We start from the raw sequence: 12,114 nt of genomic DNA, 5'->3' as shown, positions 1-12,114 counted from the left end.
CAAAGTGTTCCCTACACAAACTTCTGTCACCTGCCCTGTTTCATTCCCTAATAGCAGATCAAGAATTGCACTCTCTCGTTGGAACTTCTATGCACTGATTAAGGAAACTTTTTTGAATACATTTGACAAACTTTATCCCATCTAATCTTTTGACAGTATTGGAGACCCAGTCAATATGTGAAAAGTTAAAATTACCTACAATGACAGCCTTGTGTTTCTTGCGACAGTCTGCAATCTGCCTACAAATTTGTTCCTCTAAATCCCTTAGACTGTTGGGTGGTTTGTAATATAGTCCCATTAACATGGCCATGCCGTTCTTATTTCTTAGTTCCATCCATAACGCCTCAGTAGACGAGTTTCCAGTCTGTCCTAACTGAGCACTGCTGTGATATTTTCCCCAACTTGTAATGCCACCCTCCTTTAATCCCTCCCACTCTGTTGTGTCTAAAACAACAGATCCCCAGAATAGTGAGCCTCCAGTCCTCCAACCAGGTCTCACTAGTGGCTACAATATCATAATTCCATGCATTGATCCATACCTTGAGCTCATGTGCCTTTCCTATGATACTTCTTGCATTGAAATATATGAAACTCTGTACACTAGTAGCACCGTGTTCAACCAACACACACAAAATGCTGGTGGAACGCAGCAGGCCAGGCAGCATCTATATTAAGAAGTACAGTCGATGTTTCGGGCTGAGACCCTTCGTCAGGACTAACTGAAAGAAGAGATAGTAAGAGATTTGAGAAGGGGAGGGGGAGCCCCAAATGATAGGAGAAGACAGGAGGGGGAGGGATAAAGCTAACAGCTGGGAAGTTGATTGGCAAAAGGAATACATGGCTGGAGAAGGGAGAGGATCATGGTATGGGAGGCCTAAGGAGAAAGAAAGGGGGAGGGGAGCACCAGAGGAAGATGAAGAGCAGGCAAGGAGTTATTATGAGGGGGACAGAGAGAGAAAAAAGAGAGACAGAAAAAGGGAAAAATAATAAATAAATAAGGGATGGGGTAAGAAGAGGAGGAGGGGCATTAATGGAAGTTAGAGAAATCAATGTTCATGCCATCAGGTTGGACGCTACCCAGACGGAATATAAGGTGTTGTTCCTCCAACCTGAGTTTGACCCCTCCTCCCCTTCTTACCCCAGCCCTTATTTATTTATTTATTCTCCCCCCCCCCCCTTTTTTTCTTTTTCTGTCCCTCTCACAATAACTCCTTGCCTGCTCTCCACCTTCCTCTGGTGCTCTCCTCCCCCTTTCTTTCTCCCTAGGCCTCCCGTCCCATGATCCTCTCCCTTCTCTAGCCTTGTATCCCTTTTGCTAATCAACTTTCCAGCCCTTAGCTTTATCCCTCCCCCTCGTGTCTTCTATCATTTCAGATCTCCCCCTCCCCCTCCCACTTTCAAATCTCTTACTCTCTCTTCTTTCAGTTAGTCCTGACGGAGGGTCTCGGCCCGAAACATCGACTGTACTTCTTTCTGTAGATGCTGCCTGGCCTGCTGTGTTCCACCAGCATTTTGTGTGTGTTGCTTGAATGTCTAGCATCTGCAGATTTCCTCGTGTGTGCACCGTGTTCAACCTTTTGATTCCTGACTTTTTCTGAGGTCTTACCAACATCTGTCTCCACAACCTCTCCACTAATTGTTCTGGCATTCTAGTTCCCATCCCCTGCAACTCTAGTTTAAAACTCACCATGCAGCACTAGCAAACCTTCTTGCTAGGATATCTTGGCAATTCCCATTACTGCTTCCATGGCATATGTTGGATGTACAGGAAAGAAATGCTCCCATGATTTTTGTATCTCTTCCTAAAGTGGGATATGTCATAAAACATTATATTTTTGGAAATCCTAGGTCAGGGAGACTTTGTGTTCCTGGCTATGGACACCTGGCTGGAACTTGATGTTTAGAGATATAGAATATAAGACTGGGAAGATCATGCTAGGCAAGTACAGGTCGACCTTCACTAATCTGACTACCTGTAATCCGGTTCCTTCGATAATCCGGCACTGATTATGCTTAATATGATCCTTCTGTAATTCGGCATTTTCACTAATCCAGCCCTCCTCAGGTCCCAATGGTGACGGATTAGTGAAGGTCAACGTAGTAAATGCTATTGTGGACATAGTTCGGACACAGTTCTGGCACCTTGTTACAAAAAACATTGTTCACACCTAAAGCAAGTGCAGATGTTCTCAACAGAGCTGGAAGAAAGATGAGGAGGAATGTTTGGGCAGGTTTGAATTGTTTGCAGCAGAGGGCACTGAGTAGAGTTTAATCGAGGTGTACAAAATTGAGAGGCCAAGTTGGGAAAAATGGGGAGGGCCTGTTTTGTTAAATGAGAAGACTCTAGGTGGGTAATAAATGCTAATGTATTATAAGAATAAAAACAGGAAATGCTGGAAGTATTCAGCTGGTCAGGCAGAGAAATGGCTGATATTTCAGGTTGAAAGAGAACAAAGAAGCTTGCTGAGCTATTGGGAAGGTAGAGTAAAAGTGATGCCTAAGATATGGTAAACCAGGGTGATCATGCTGCATTGAGGTTTTCTGATCAATGAGTAAGTGGGAGCAGTTGAGGGTTGAGAACGTTGACAGAAATATGTAGACATTGTAAAAAGCTGAGTGTGAAACCATGTCACGTAGGTCAAGTTGGGCGTGAACTCCACTACTAGATTGGGGGGGGGGATGAAAAGTAAAGTGGGAAGGGATAACAAATAAGCTGAGCCAATATCATTGATAGACAGCTGATGGAGACAGAAGGCTCAAATAATTTAAAGGTATAGAATTTGTTTTTGAATCCAGCGGGCTCCAACATGCCCAGTCAGAAGATCAGATGTAGTTCCTCATGCTTGCATTATTTTAATAGTGCCACAGACTAATAAGTCACAGTGGAATAGAGAATTCAAGTGGAAGGCCTGATGTATGCATTTGTTTCGTAGAGCTGGAACAGTAAAAGGCCATTGAGTTCTTGATTTTGTTCCTTACATCTTATTGCATCAAGACATGATGTCTTCAGAGAACTTGGCACAACAAGCATTGTAGTTGTGTGCACTGGTCTCTATATTCTTCATAATTTCAGTTTTATGAAGCTTTAGATCCTTGGATTAAAGCATGACTGAAGTTCTAAATTTACATAAAATGAGGATTATGTAGTCTAGTAGCCTGTTGCACATCACAAATTTAACTTTCTGCTGACAATTCTGTTTTATAGAATGCTGATCTAGTGAAAGCAGTGGGAATGTGCAGTTATAACCAGCTGGTGGAGAAGATTATCTTCTGTAAACAGTCAGAGAACAGTGAACTAGTCAGTGAAGGTAAGGGAAAAGAAAGTCTGTTCAAAAATAGTACGTACAAAGGAAGAGAACTGGAGTATTGTTGAGCACTTTCAAATGCAGTTTTGTGCGGGATTGATCTGAAGCAATGTAATAATTGATGTTTAGCAAAGATGACTGAAAACAATACAATGAAAAGTTATCCTAATTTGCAAGCCTGACAGTTACTAACCATACTGATGAAAGTTGACTTAGAGCAGCCAAGTAATTCTGACTGCATTGCAGATTGATGATGTATGTTTTCTTTCTTTTAAATCGCTTCAATACTTTTTTACAAAATTTGATCGTGGAATGAACAGAAGGGACTTTGTTATAATCATCAACTAATAATTAAAAGTGCTTGATGCATCAATTTTGAATCACTTTTCTTCTCAATGCTCTTAAGAGCATTGAGAAGATTCGAACAGTAATCTTCCGTTAACCTGAAAGTAAATCAGGTTCCATTGAGCCCTGTTAATCAGTAACAGGGCTAGATTTCATGATTTACCAGTGAGCCTCCTTTGCTCATTGGTGGCATGGCATTAACCAGCACGCTATATCTCACACTGAGGTTTCAGGTGCAACCTCCCAACAGGTGGCAGGCCCCAGGCAAATGAGACTCTGCAGGGCACAGGGCATTTTTGACCAATTGGCTTGGCCTACTTCAAATATCATTGTATTTTCATAAGACTACTTGCTGGACATCTGTACTTAATGCTGTCTTGGATAAGTAATCAAAGACCCTGCCCACTTTGGACATTCTCTCTTCTCTAAGTCTTCACTAAGGAGGACATAAATAATCTTCCGGAAATAGTAGGGGATAGAGGGTCCAGTGAGATGGAAGAACTGAGGGAAGTACATGTTAGTAGGGAAGTGGTGTTAGGTAAATTGAAGGGATTGAAGGCAGATAAATCCCCAGGGCCAGATGGTCTGCATCCCAGAGTGCTTAAGGAAGTAGCCCAAGAAATAGTGGATGCATTAATGATAATTTTTCAAAACTCTTTAGATTCTGGACTAATTCCTGAGGATTGGTGGGTGGCTAATGTAACCCCACTTTTTAAAAAAGGAGGGAGAGAGAAACCGGGGAATTATAGACCGGTTAGCCTGACATCGGTGGTGGGGAAAATGCTAGAGTCAGTTATCAAAGATGTGGTAACAGCACATTTGGAAAGCGGTGAAATCATCGGACAAAGTCAGCATGGATTTGTGAAAGGAAAATCATGTCTGACGAATCTCATAGAATTTTTTGAGGATGTAATTAGTAGAGTGGATAGGGGAGAACCAGTGGATGTGGTGTATTTGGATTTTCAGAAGGCTTTTGACAAGGTCTCACACAGGAGATTAGTGTGCAAACTTAAAGCACACGGTATTGGGGGTAAGGTATTGATGTCGATAGAGAATTGGTTAGCAGACTGGAAGCAAAGAGTGGGAATAAATGGGATCTTTTCAGAATGGCAGGCAGTGACTAGTGGGGTACCGCAAGGCTCAGTGCTGGGACCCCAGTTGTTTACAATATATATTAATGACTTAGATGAGGGAATTAAATGCAGCATTTCAAAGTTTGCGGATGACACGAAGCTGGGCAGCAGTGTCCATACGGATTCGTTATTCAGTTGGAGAAAACACTCAGAGGCCACGTTTTCACTTGATTAATTTTTTATTTAATTTGATCCCAGGAGAGGTAACCACCATACGCATCTGCAGCGTCTGGCAATGCAGTGTCTGGCAATCAACTCCGCCTAGCACAAGTACAAGGTTACATTTAAAGAAAAAAGGTTTCAGTTAGCACCTGTTTCCCCTGTCCACGCTTATGACGGTTTTGTGGTTAGCAATTTCATCATGGTCACAATAGCTTCACGCGCGGAGGTACAGGTCAGTAAGCGCTTCTATTCTAAGAGATGAGCATGCAGTTGCAACATCCTAACCGTGCCCGGTTCTGTTGTCTAGTTCCCGCCCCTGCTATATTTTCTAGGTCACATACACCATTTAACCCTTCTTATCCCATACTCTAACCCCCTTTTCACTTGCACATTCCCTCCTTTTATCATCTCAATGATAACCACCAATATCATGGAAATCCTCAGGTATCGGTTCAAGCAGCTCACCGGCTTCTACAGGGTTCTTCACTACCATCATTGCTTTTGCCGGCATTTAGTCCCCTAGGGAGAAAAAGCCAGCCACCCCATACCCAGCCACTTGTCCCGGGGTGAGGGTAGTCAGTTTCTGGTAGTCCGTGCAGAACTCTTGGGAAACCTCTCCCTTAAGTCTTGCAGGTGGCGGTGCCATTGTAGAAGAAGAAATGCCCCTGAGAAGTGTACAGGGTTTCAGTACACCCTTGGCTGTCATCAGATACCCATGGTCCTTCCAGGCACTTGGGCTTTTACCGGGAGGACAGGAGGCCCATTTGGTCCCCTTGATGTAGTCCGGGCGGGGGAACATGTGGTTGTAGACTCGGAGGTGTGTGCGGTTTCCTTCTCCGCATAGAAGGTGTCCTCCCCGGGACAGAGGCACACAATTGGACTTACTACAAGTACAGGTGACGCTCTGCCCTTTGTTCGAGGGGCGACACTGCCTTCTTTCGCAGATGTCATATAGGCAGGCGAGGGGTGTGCAGACAAAAATGTCGGCGCATCCCCATCCTGTCCCGTTGTAACAGTTCTTGTAACCTGGGCCTCCCCGCGGGGGTTTGAGGTTGCCCTTCCACCAGAGTTCTCCCTTAAACCATTCCATACTGTAACGGTGGTCACTACTTGTCCATGTAATGTTAGCCAGAGGAAATAGACAGTCCGCCACAGGGGCCTTGGTGGGGTCATAGGTAAGTTTCACCCTCCTTTCCTTAGGCAAAGTACTGTTGCGGGGGGGCGCGCCAGAAAGGTTGGTAAGTGCGGTCCCAGTGTGGGAAGGTAGTGAATAGGGAAGAGACACTCGTTGGGGGGAGGATAACAGACGATAGTGGTTCCAAATAATCATCTAAGTACCTTTTGAAAGTAATTTTCACTGATATATCCCAAGGGGGAGCCTTCCAAGCATGGAGCTTTCAGTGAAACCCCGATTCCTTTTTTTTTTCAAGGTGCCCCTCCTTGAGCCCACTAAGGATGTTGAGGTCCCTTTTAGGGCTCCCCAGGAACACCTTCCTTTATAGGACTGGTTTTCTAGTTGGTTCTCCATTCGGTTCCTTCTGCAGTCAAAATCAAACCTGCAGCTTCGGTACCGACAGGGGAGGACCCAAGAGTTCCTTCCGTCCAGGACTAGCCCAGCGGTCCGGTTGCTCGAGCTTTCCGGTACAGTAATTGATCTTGGTAACATTCCATTCCCCTAATTCATCATCTCTGTCACCCTCACACATCAGAACATCCTGACTGCAAAGATGATATACCCTATTTTCCAGCTCTATATCGCAGGTTTGTACTCGTCCCCTGATCCTACCCATAGTTCCTACTATCCCTAAAAGGATACAAACAATCAAAGTTATCCTACCTTCCATCCCCCCCGGGCATGGTTTTGGGGCTGTGGCACTCCAAAAAGACAAAGTTCAATCATACACAGGGGACAATCGTAGTACAATTATCAGTACTCACTTAGTCCTTCATAGTTCTTGGTGATTCTGGGTCCCAGCGTTTGCAGTCGCTCAGATGGATTCAGCGCTCTTGTCCTTCCACCTTGACCGCTGAAGAGGTCTGCAGGAGGATCTGGTGCGGTCCCTTCCACCAAGGTCCCAACTTTGGTCTTTCCTAGTCTCGGATCAGCACCCAGTCGCCAGGTTTGGGGTTAGGCCAGTCACTGTCATTTGCTCCCTCCTTACAGGCGTCCACAACCTGAGTATGGAGGAACTTCAAAGAGAGAGTTAATTGCCTACAATAGTCCTGTAATTCTTGTCCCATTACTTGTAAGTCCACTACGGGAGGGGGAGGTCTGTCACTGTCCCAGGGAGTCCTGCCAGGTCGTTCATAAACTATCTCTGCTGTGGTTAGTCCTGTCCCAATCTGGGGAGTGATCCACATATGATATAATGCCAGCGAAAGCACTTTCAATCAGTTCTGTCCGGTCTCTAGGGTTAGTTTAGTCAATTTGTCCTTCAGTATCCCATTAGCCCTTTCCACCAGTCCTGCCGCTACAGAGTAGTGGGAGCAATGGAACTGCTGGTCTATCTTTAGTAATTCACAGAGTTCCTTATTGATCTTTCCAATGAAGTGCGGCCCATTGTCTGACGACTAGCGACAGGGGATTCCAAATCGTGGTATGATGTCCTTTACTAGTATCTTAACCACCGTACTTACTTTGTTCCTAGTGGTCGAAAAAGCCTCTATCCACCTGCTAAACACATCTACTATCACCAAGCAATATTCGTAACAGTGTACTCGAGGCAGCTCGATAAAGTCCATTTGTAACACTTCAAAAGGCCCTCCCGGAAGTAGAGTCTGGCCTCTTTCGCATTTGATAGATTTTCCAGGGTTTACCGTCTGGCAGGTTAGGCATCGCCTGGCTCTGTCCTTTGCTGCCTCCTGCATGTTAGGGCTCCACCAGGTTCTGAGCAATATCGCACACGTTCCCTCCTTGCCCAGATGTGTATCAGTGTGCAGTTTATCGAAAAGAAGGGGTAGCCATGCATCTGGGGCACATATTTGTCCTGCTGGTGCCTGCTAGAGACGTGTTACAGAGTCTTGAACGCAACCTGTTTCCCCTGTCCACGCTTATGACAGTTTTGTGGTTAGCAATTTCATCATGGTCACAATAGCTTCACGTGCAGAGGTACAGGTCAGTAAGCGCTTCTATTCTAAGAGATGAGCGTGCAGTTGCAACATCCTAACCATGCCCGGTTCTGTTGTCTAGTTCCCGCCCCTGCTATATTTTCCAGGTCATATACACCATTTAACCCTTCCTATCCTGTACTCTAACTCCCTTTTCACTTACACAGCAGTGTAATCCGTGAGGAGGATGCTGGGTGACTTGGATAGGTTAGGTGAGTGGGCAAATTCATGGCAGATGCAATTTAATGTGGATAAATGTGAGGTTATCCACTTTGATGGCAAAAACAAGAAAACAGATTATTATCTGAATGGTGGCCGATTAGGAAAAGGGGAGGTGCAATGAGACCTGGGTGTCATTACACACCAGTCATTGAAAGCCGGCATGCAGCTACAGCAGGCGGTGAAAAAGGCGAATGGTATGCTGGCATTCATAGCAAGAGGATTCGAGTACAGGAGCAGGGAGGTACTACTGCAGTTGTACAAGGCCTTGGTGAGACCACACCTGGAGTATTGTGTGCAGTTTTGGTCCCCTAATCTGAGGAAAGACATCCTTGCCATAGAGGGAGTACAAAGAAAGTTCACCAAATTGATTCCTGGGATGGCAGGACTTTCATATAATGAAAGACTGGATCGACTAGGCTTATACTGGTTGGAATTTAGAAGATTGAGGGGGGATCTTATTGAAATGTATAAAATCCTAAAGGGATTGGACAGGCTAGATGCAGGAAGATTGTTCCTGATGTTGGGGAAGTCCAGAACGAGGGGTCACAGTTTAAGGATAAAAGGGAAGCCTTTTAGGACTGAGATGAGGAAAAACTTCTTCACACAGAGAGTGGTGAATCTGTGGAATTCTCTGCCACAGGAAACAGGTGAGGCCAGTTCATTGGCTATATTTAAGAGGGAGTTAGATATGGGCCTCGTGGCTAAAAGGATCAGGGGGTATGGAGGGAAGGCTGGTACAGGGTTCTGAGTTGGATGATCAGCCATGATCATACTGAATGGTGGTGCAGGCTCGAAGGGCCAAATAGCCTACTCCTGCACCTACTTTCTATGTTTCTCCCTTCCCCATCGGGCAAAAGATACAAAGGCCTGAGAGCATGTACCACCAAGCTTCAAGGACAGCTTCTACCCACTATTTTAAGACTGTTGAGCAACTTCCTAGATGGACTCAATACCTCATAATCTACCTCATTATGATCTTGCATCTTACTGCCTGCCTGTACTGTACTTAATCTGTAACACTTTGTTCTGCACTCTGTTATTGTTTTCTCTTGTACTACTTCAGTGAAATGATCTTTATGAATGGCATGCAAAACAGTTTTTCACTGTATTTTGGGACATGCAACAATTATAAACTAATTTACCAGTTTAGGAGCTGGAGGACAATGCTAAAGATCCTGAAGCAGTGATGGCTTGGATAGGGATGGAGAGGGAATGAGGCTGGTAATGCAACTGGGTTGTTCAGTTTTAAGCAGCTAGGAGCACTGCGGAAGGAGTTATGGATAGGAGGACTGGGGAAAGCAATGGGGAGGCCATTGCCAAAAAGCAATGGGGCATGACGAATGCAGTGATTGGGGATGTGGAGATTGTGCCAGGAGGCTGAAAAATGGGGAACGACAGTGGTTTGCTTGCTTCACTGGAAGCTGGCTCTAAAATTTGCAAGACAGCGATGTGCTTCCTGTCACATAGGGAGATCAGATGCACTGATTCATGTTGGTGCTGCTTGGATTGCTTATGGCATGAGAGTGTGGAGACCCAAATATAATTGTGCATGATGAGTTGGGAAATCATCAGGCAGCCCTTCAGAAAGGACAGCTTATTGCAATCAGAGCCTAGATAAAGGCACAAATATTAATTAAAAGTTGGTTTCATTTCACAGAAATGGACTTTTAATATTGGGATTTAATTTTTGGTATAAAGTTCTGAATATTCAACAAGCTGTTGGTTTCAAAAAGTTCATTTTTTCAGTTATTCGTTTGGCATTGCAGACAGGAGGTCCTTGATGTTCATGATTTCTGATGAGTTTTTCATGTTGTTTAGGGGGTGAAGAATTGCTGAACTTAGCTGCTTTCTTTCTGGAATAGCAAAAGTAGCAATGAGTAGCTTCAAGCACTGTATTTTTAGTAGGCAAATAATTGTTTACATTTTTCTTCTCATTCTGAGTTATCAATATTGTCTGTGAATTTAGTGAGATGGTACAGAGGGTACTACCAGCCTCCTGAGCTCTGTGAGACCTCAGCAGAGCTGCTGGATCCCTGAAGCAAGGGTCTGGTGAGTTGGGAGACCAGCAGATGGGTGTATTTGTCTTTTTATTCTTGTTACGAATACATGATATTGTGAACTAAAGTTATATCTTTATCACCCAAGGACACTTCACATATATTTTTTTAATGGAATTTGAGTTCTAATTGTGCTTTGTAATAGTGTTTCTCAAAGGCATGATCTGAAATAATTATTACATTTATTATTTGACACCTATAAATCCATTAACTAATTTGTTGTCAATGAAATCTATGTTTAACTGATTATTGGTACTGCAAATGAAAATGTTCGTCTTTCAATATGATAATGCATGAAGCCTATATTTAAAGCTTGATACAAATCTTGGGAATTTTATTTTTGTCAAGTATAAGTTAGTTTTTGATGTAAATATCTAGATCATTGCCTCAAAAAGAAATGAGCAAAAGACCATTTGTTATTTCCAGTGGTAAAATTTAAAGTTGTAAATGTGTCTAATGAGTTTCCAACGTGTCTAATGTGTCTAGTATTTGAATTGAGCTGGAATAATCTGAATAACTTTGTTTCTTTAGGTTATGTTGCAGAGCAGTTTTTGAACAACTCGGCAACTCAGTTGACATACCATGGGTTATGTGAACTGATTTCTACTGTTGAAGAAGGAGAATTGTGTGTATTCTTCAGAAATAACCATTTTAGCACTATGACAAAATACAAGGTATTATTTCATGTTTTTAAATATTTGTGTATTTTAAATGTTGTCTTTTGGCAGAGGTAAAGAGTTTACCAAATAAGATTACCTTCCAAATACAATAACTGACATGAGTGAATGAAGAGGGAATGGAGGTGTATAGATCACGTCTAGGCAGACAGAATTAGTTTTCATTGGCATCAAGGTCAACACGTACACTGGCCAAAGAGCCTGTTCTTGTGCTGCGCTGTGTTCTGTTGATCCATGTTGCAGAAAATATTTCTTGAAAGCCAGTGAATTGGCATTATATTTCTTAGGTCAACTTGCAAATTTACCCAGGAAATCAAGTTATACCTGAGTGGACTTAGGAATTGAATCAGAAGTTCTTGAGTGCAGCCCTATTCTAAATCAAGATTGATTTAATGTGTATCATTGTTAATGATGGAAAATGAATTTATATCCAATATGTACCCAAAGGCATTTATGGGTGCATCAGACACTCCATTGTGGCCACATGATGGTTTTCTACGTCAGTATATCGAAGAGCCAGCTGGAGAAAAGGCTATTCCCATCTTTTTATGTGATGAGAATTATTGATAATTGTAAGATAAGAGTGGGCATGATATGATAGAATTCTGCACTGTTTGAAAGAAATCCAAAATTAGTGGTTTAAATCAAAATAATTAACTATGAAGGCATGAGAAGAGAATTGGCTGTGGTTGATGGGGAAAATACACTTAGTGGTCACTGTTTTAGGTGCACCTACTTGTTAATGTAAATTTTGAATCAGCCAAACATGTGAAGCAATTCTGCATGAAAGCAGGCAGACAGTGTCAAGGAGTTCATTTGTTTAGACCAAATATCAGAATGGGGAAGAAATGTGATCTAAGTGGTTTTGACCATGGAATGATTGTTGGTGCCAGACAGGGTGGTTTGAGTATCTTGGAATCTGCTAATTTCCTGGGATTTTCACACACAACAATCTTTAGAGTTTACAGAGGATAGTGTGAAAAACAAAAAAAATCCAGTGAGTGGCAGTTCTGTGGGTGAAAATGCCTTGAAAGAAGTCAAAGGACAACAGCCAGACTGGTTCGAGCTGACATGAAGGCGGTAGTAGCTCAAAAAACCATGTGTT

General features: G+C 43.2%; 1 protein-coding gene across 3 annotated transcripts in view; it reads left to right on the top strand.

Moving 5' to 3' along the window:
• mindy2 (MINDY lysine 48 deubiquitinase 2) overlaps positions 1–12,114 on the top strand; it is a 104,465-nt gene that overhangs the window by 53,231 nt on the left and 39,120 nt on the right. For all 3 annotated transcript variants that reach the window (XM_072278427.1, XM_072278426.1, XM_072278425.1), the window contains exons 5-6: positions 3,206–3,308; positions 10,864–11,006. In XM_072278427.1, the coding sequence (XP_072134528.1) occupies positions 3,206–3,308; positions 10,864–11,006 (246 nt within the window). The remainder of the gene's footprint in view (positions 1–3,205; positions 3,309–10,863; positions 11,007–12,114) is intronic.

The sequence above is a fragment of the Mobula birostris genome, chromosome 14 (assembly GCF_030028105.1).
Source record: "Mobula birostris isolate sMobBir1 chromosome 14, sMobBir1.hap1, whole genome shotgun sequence".
Lineage (NCBI taxonomy): Eukaryota > Metazoa > Chordata > Chondrichthyes > Myliobatiformes > Myliobatidae > Mobula > Mobula birostris.
This window is presented reverse-complemented; position numbering and strand designations above follow the sequence as displayed.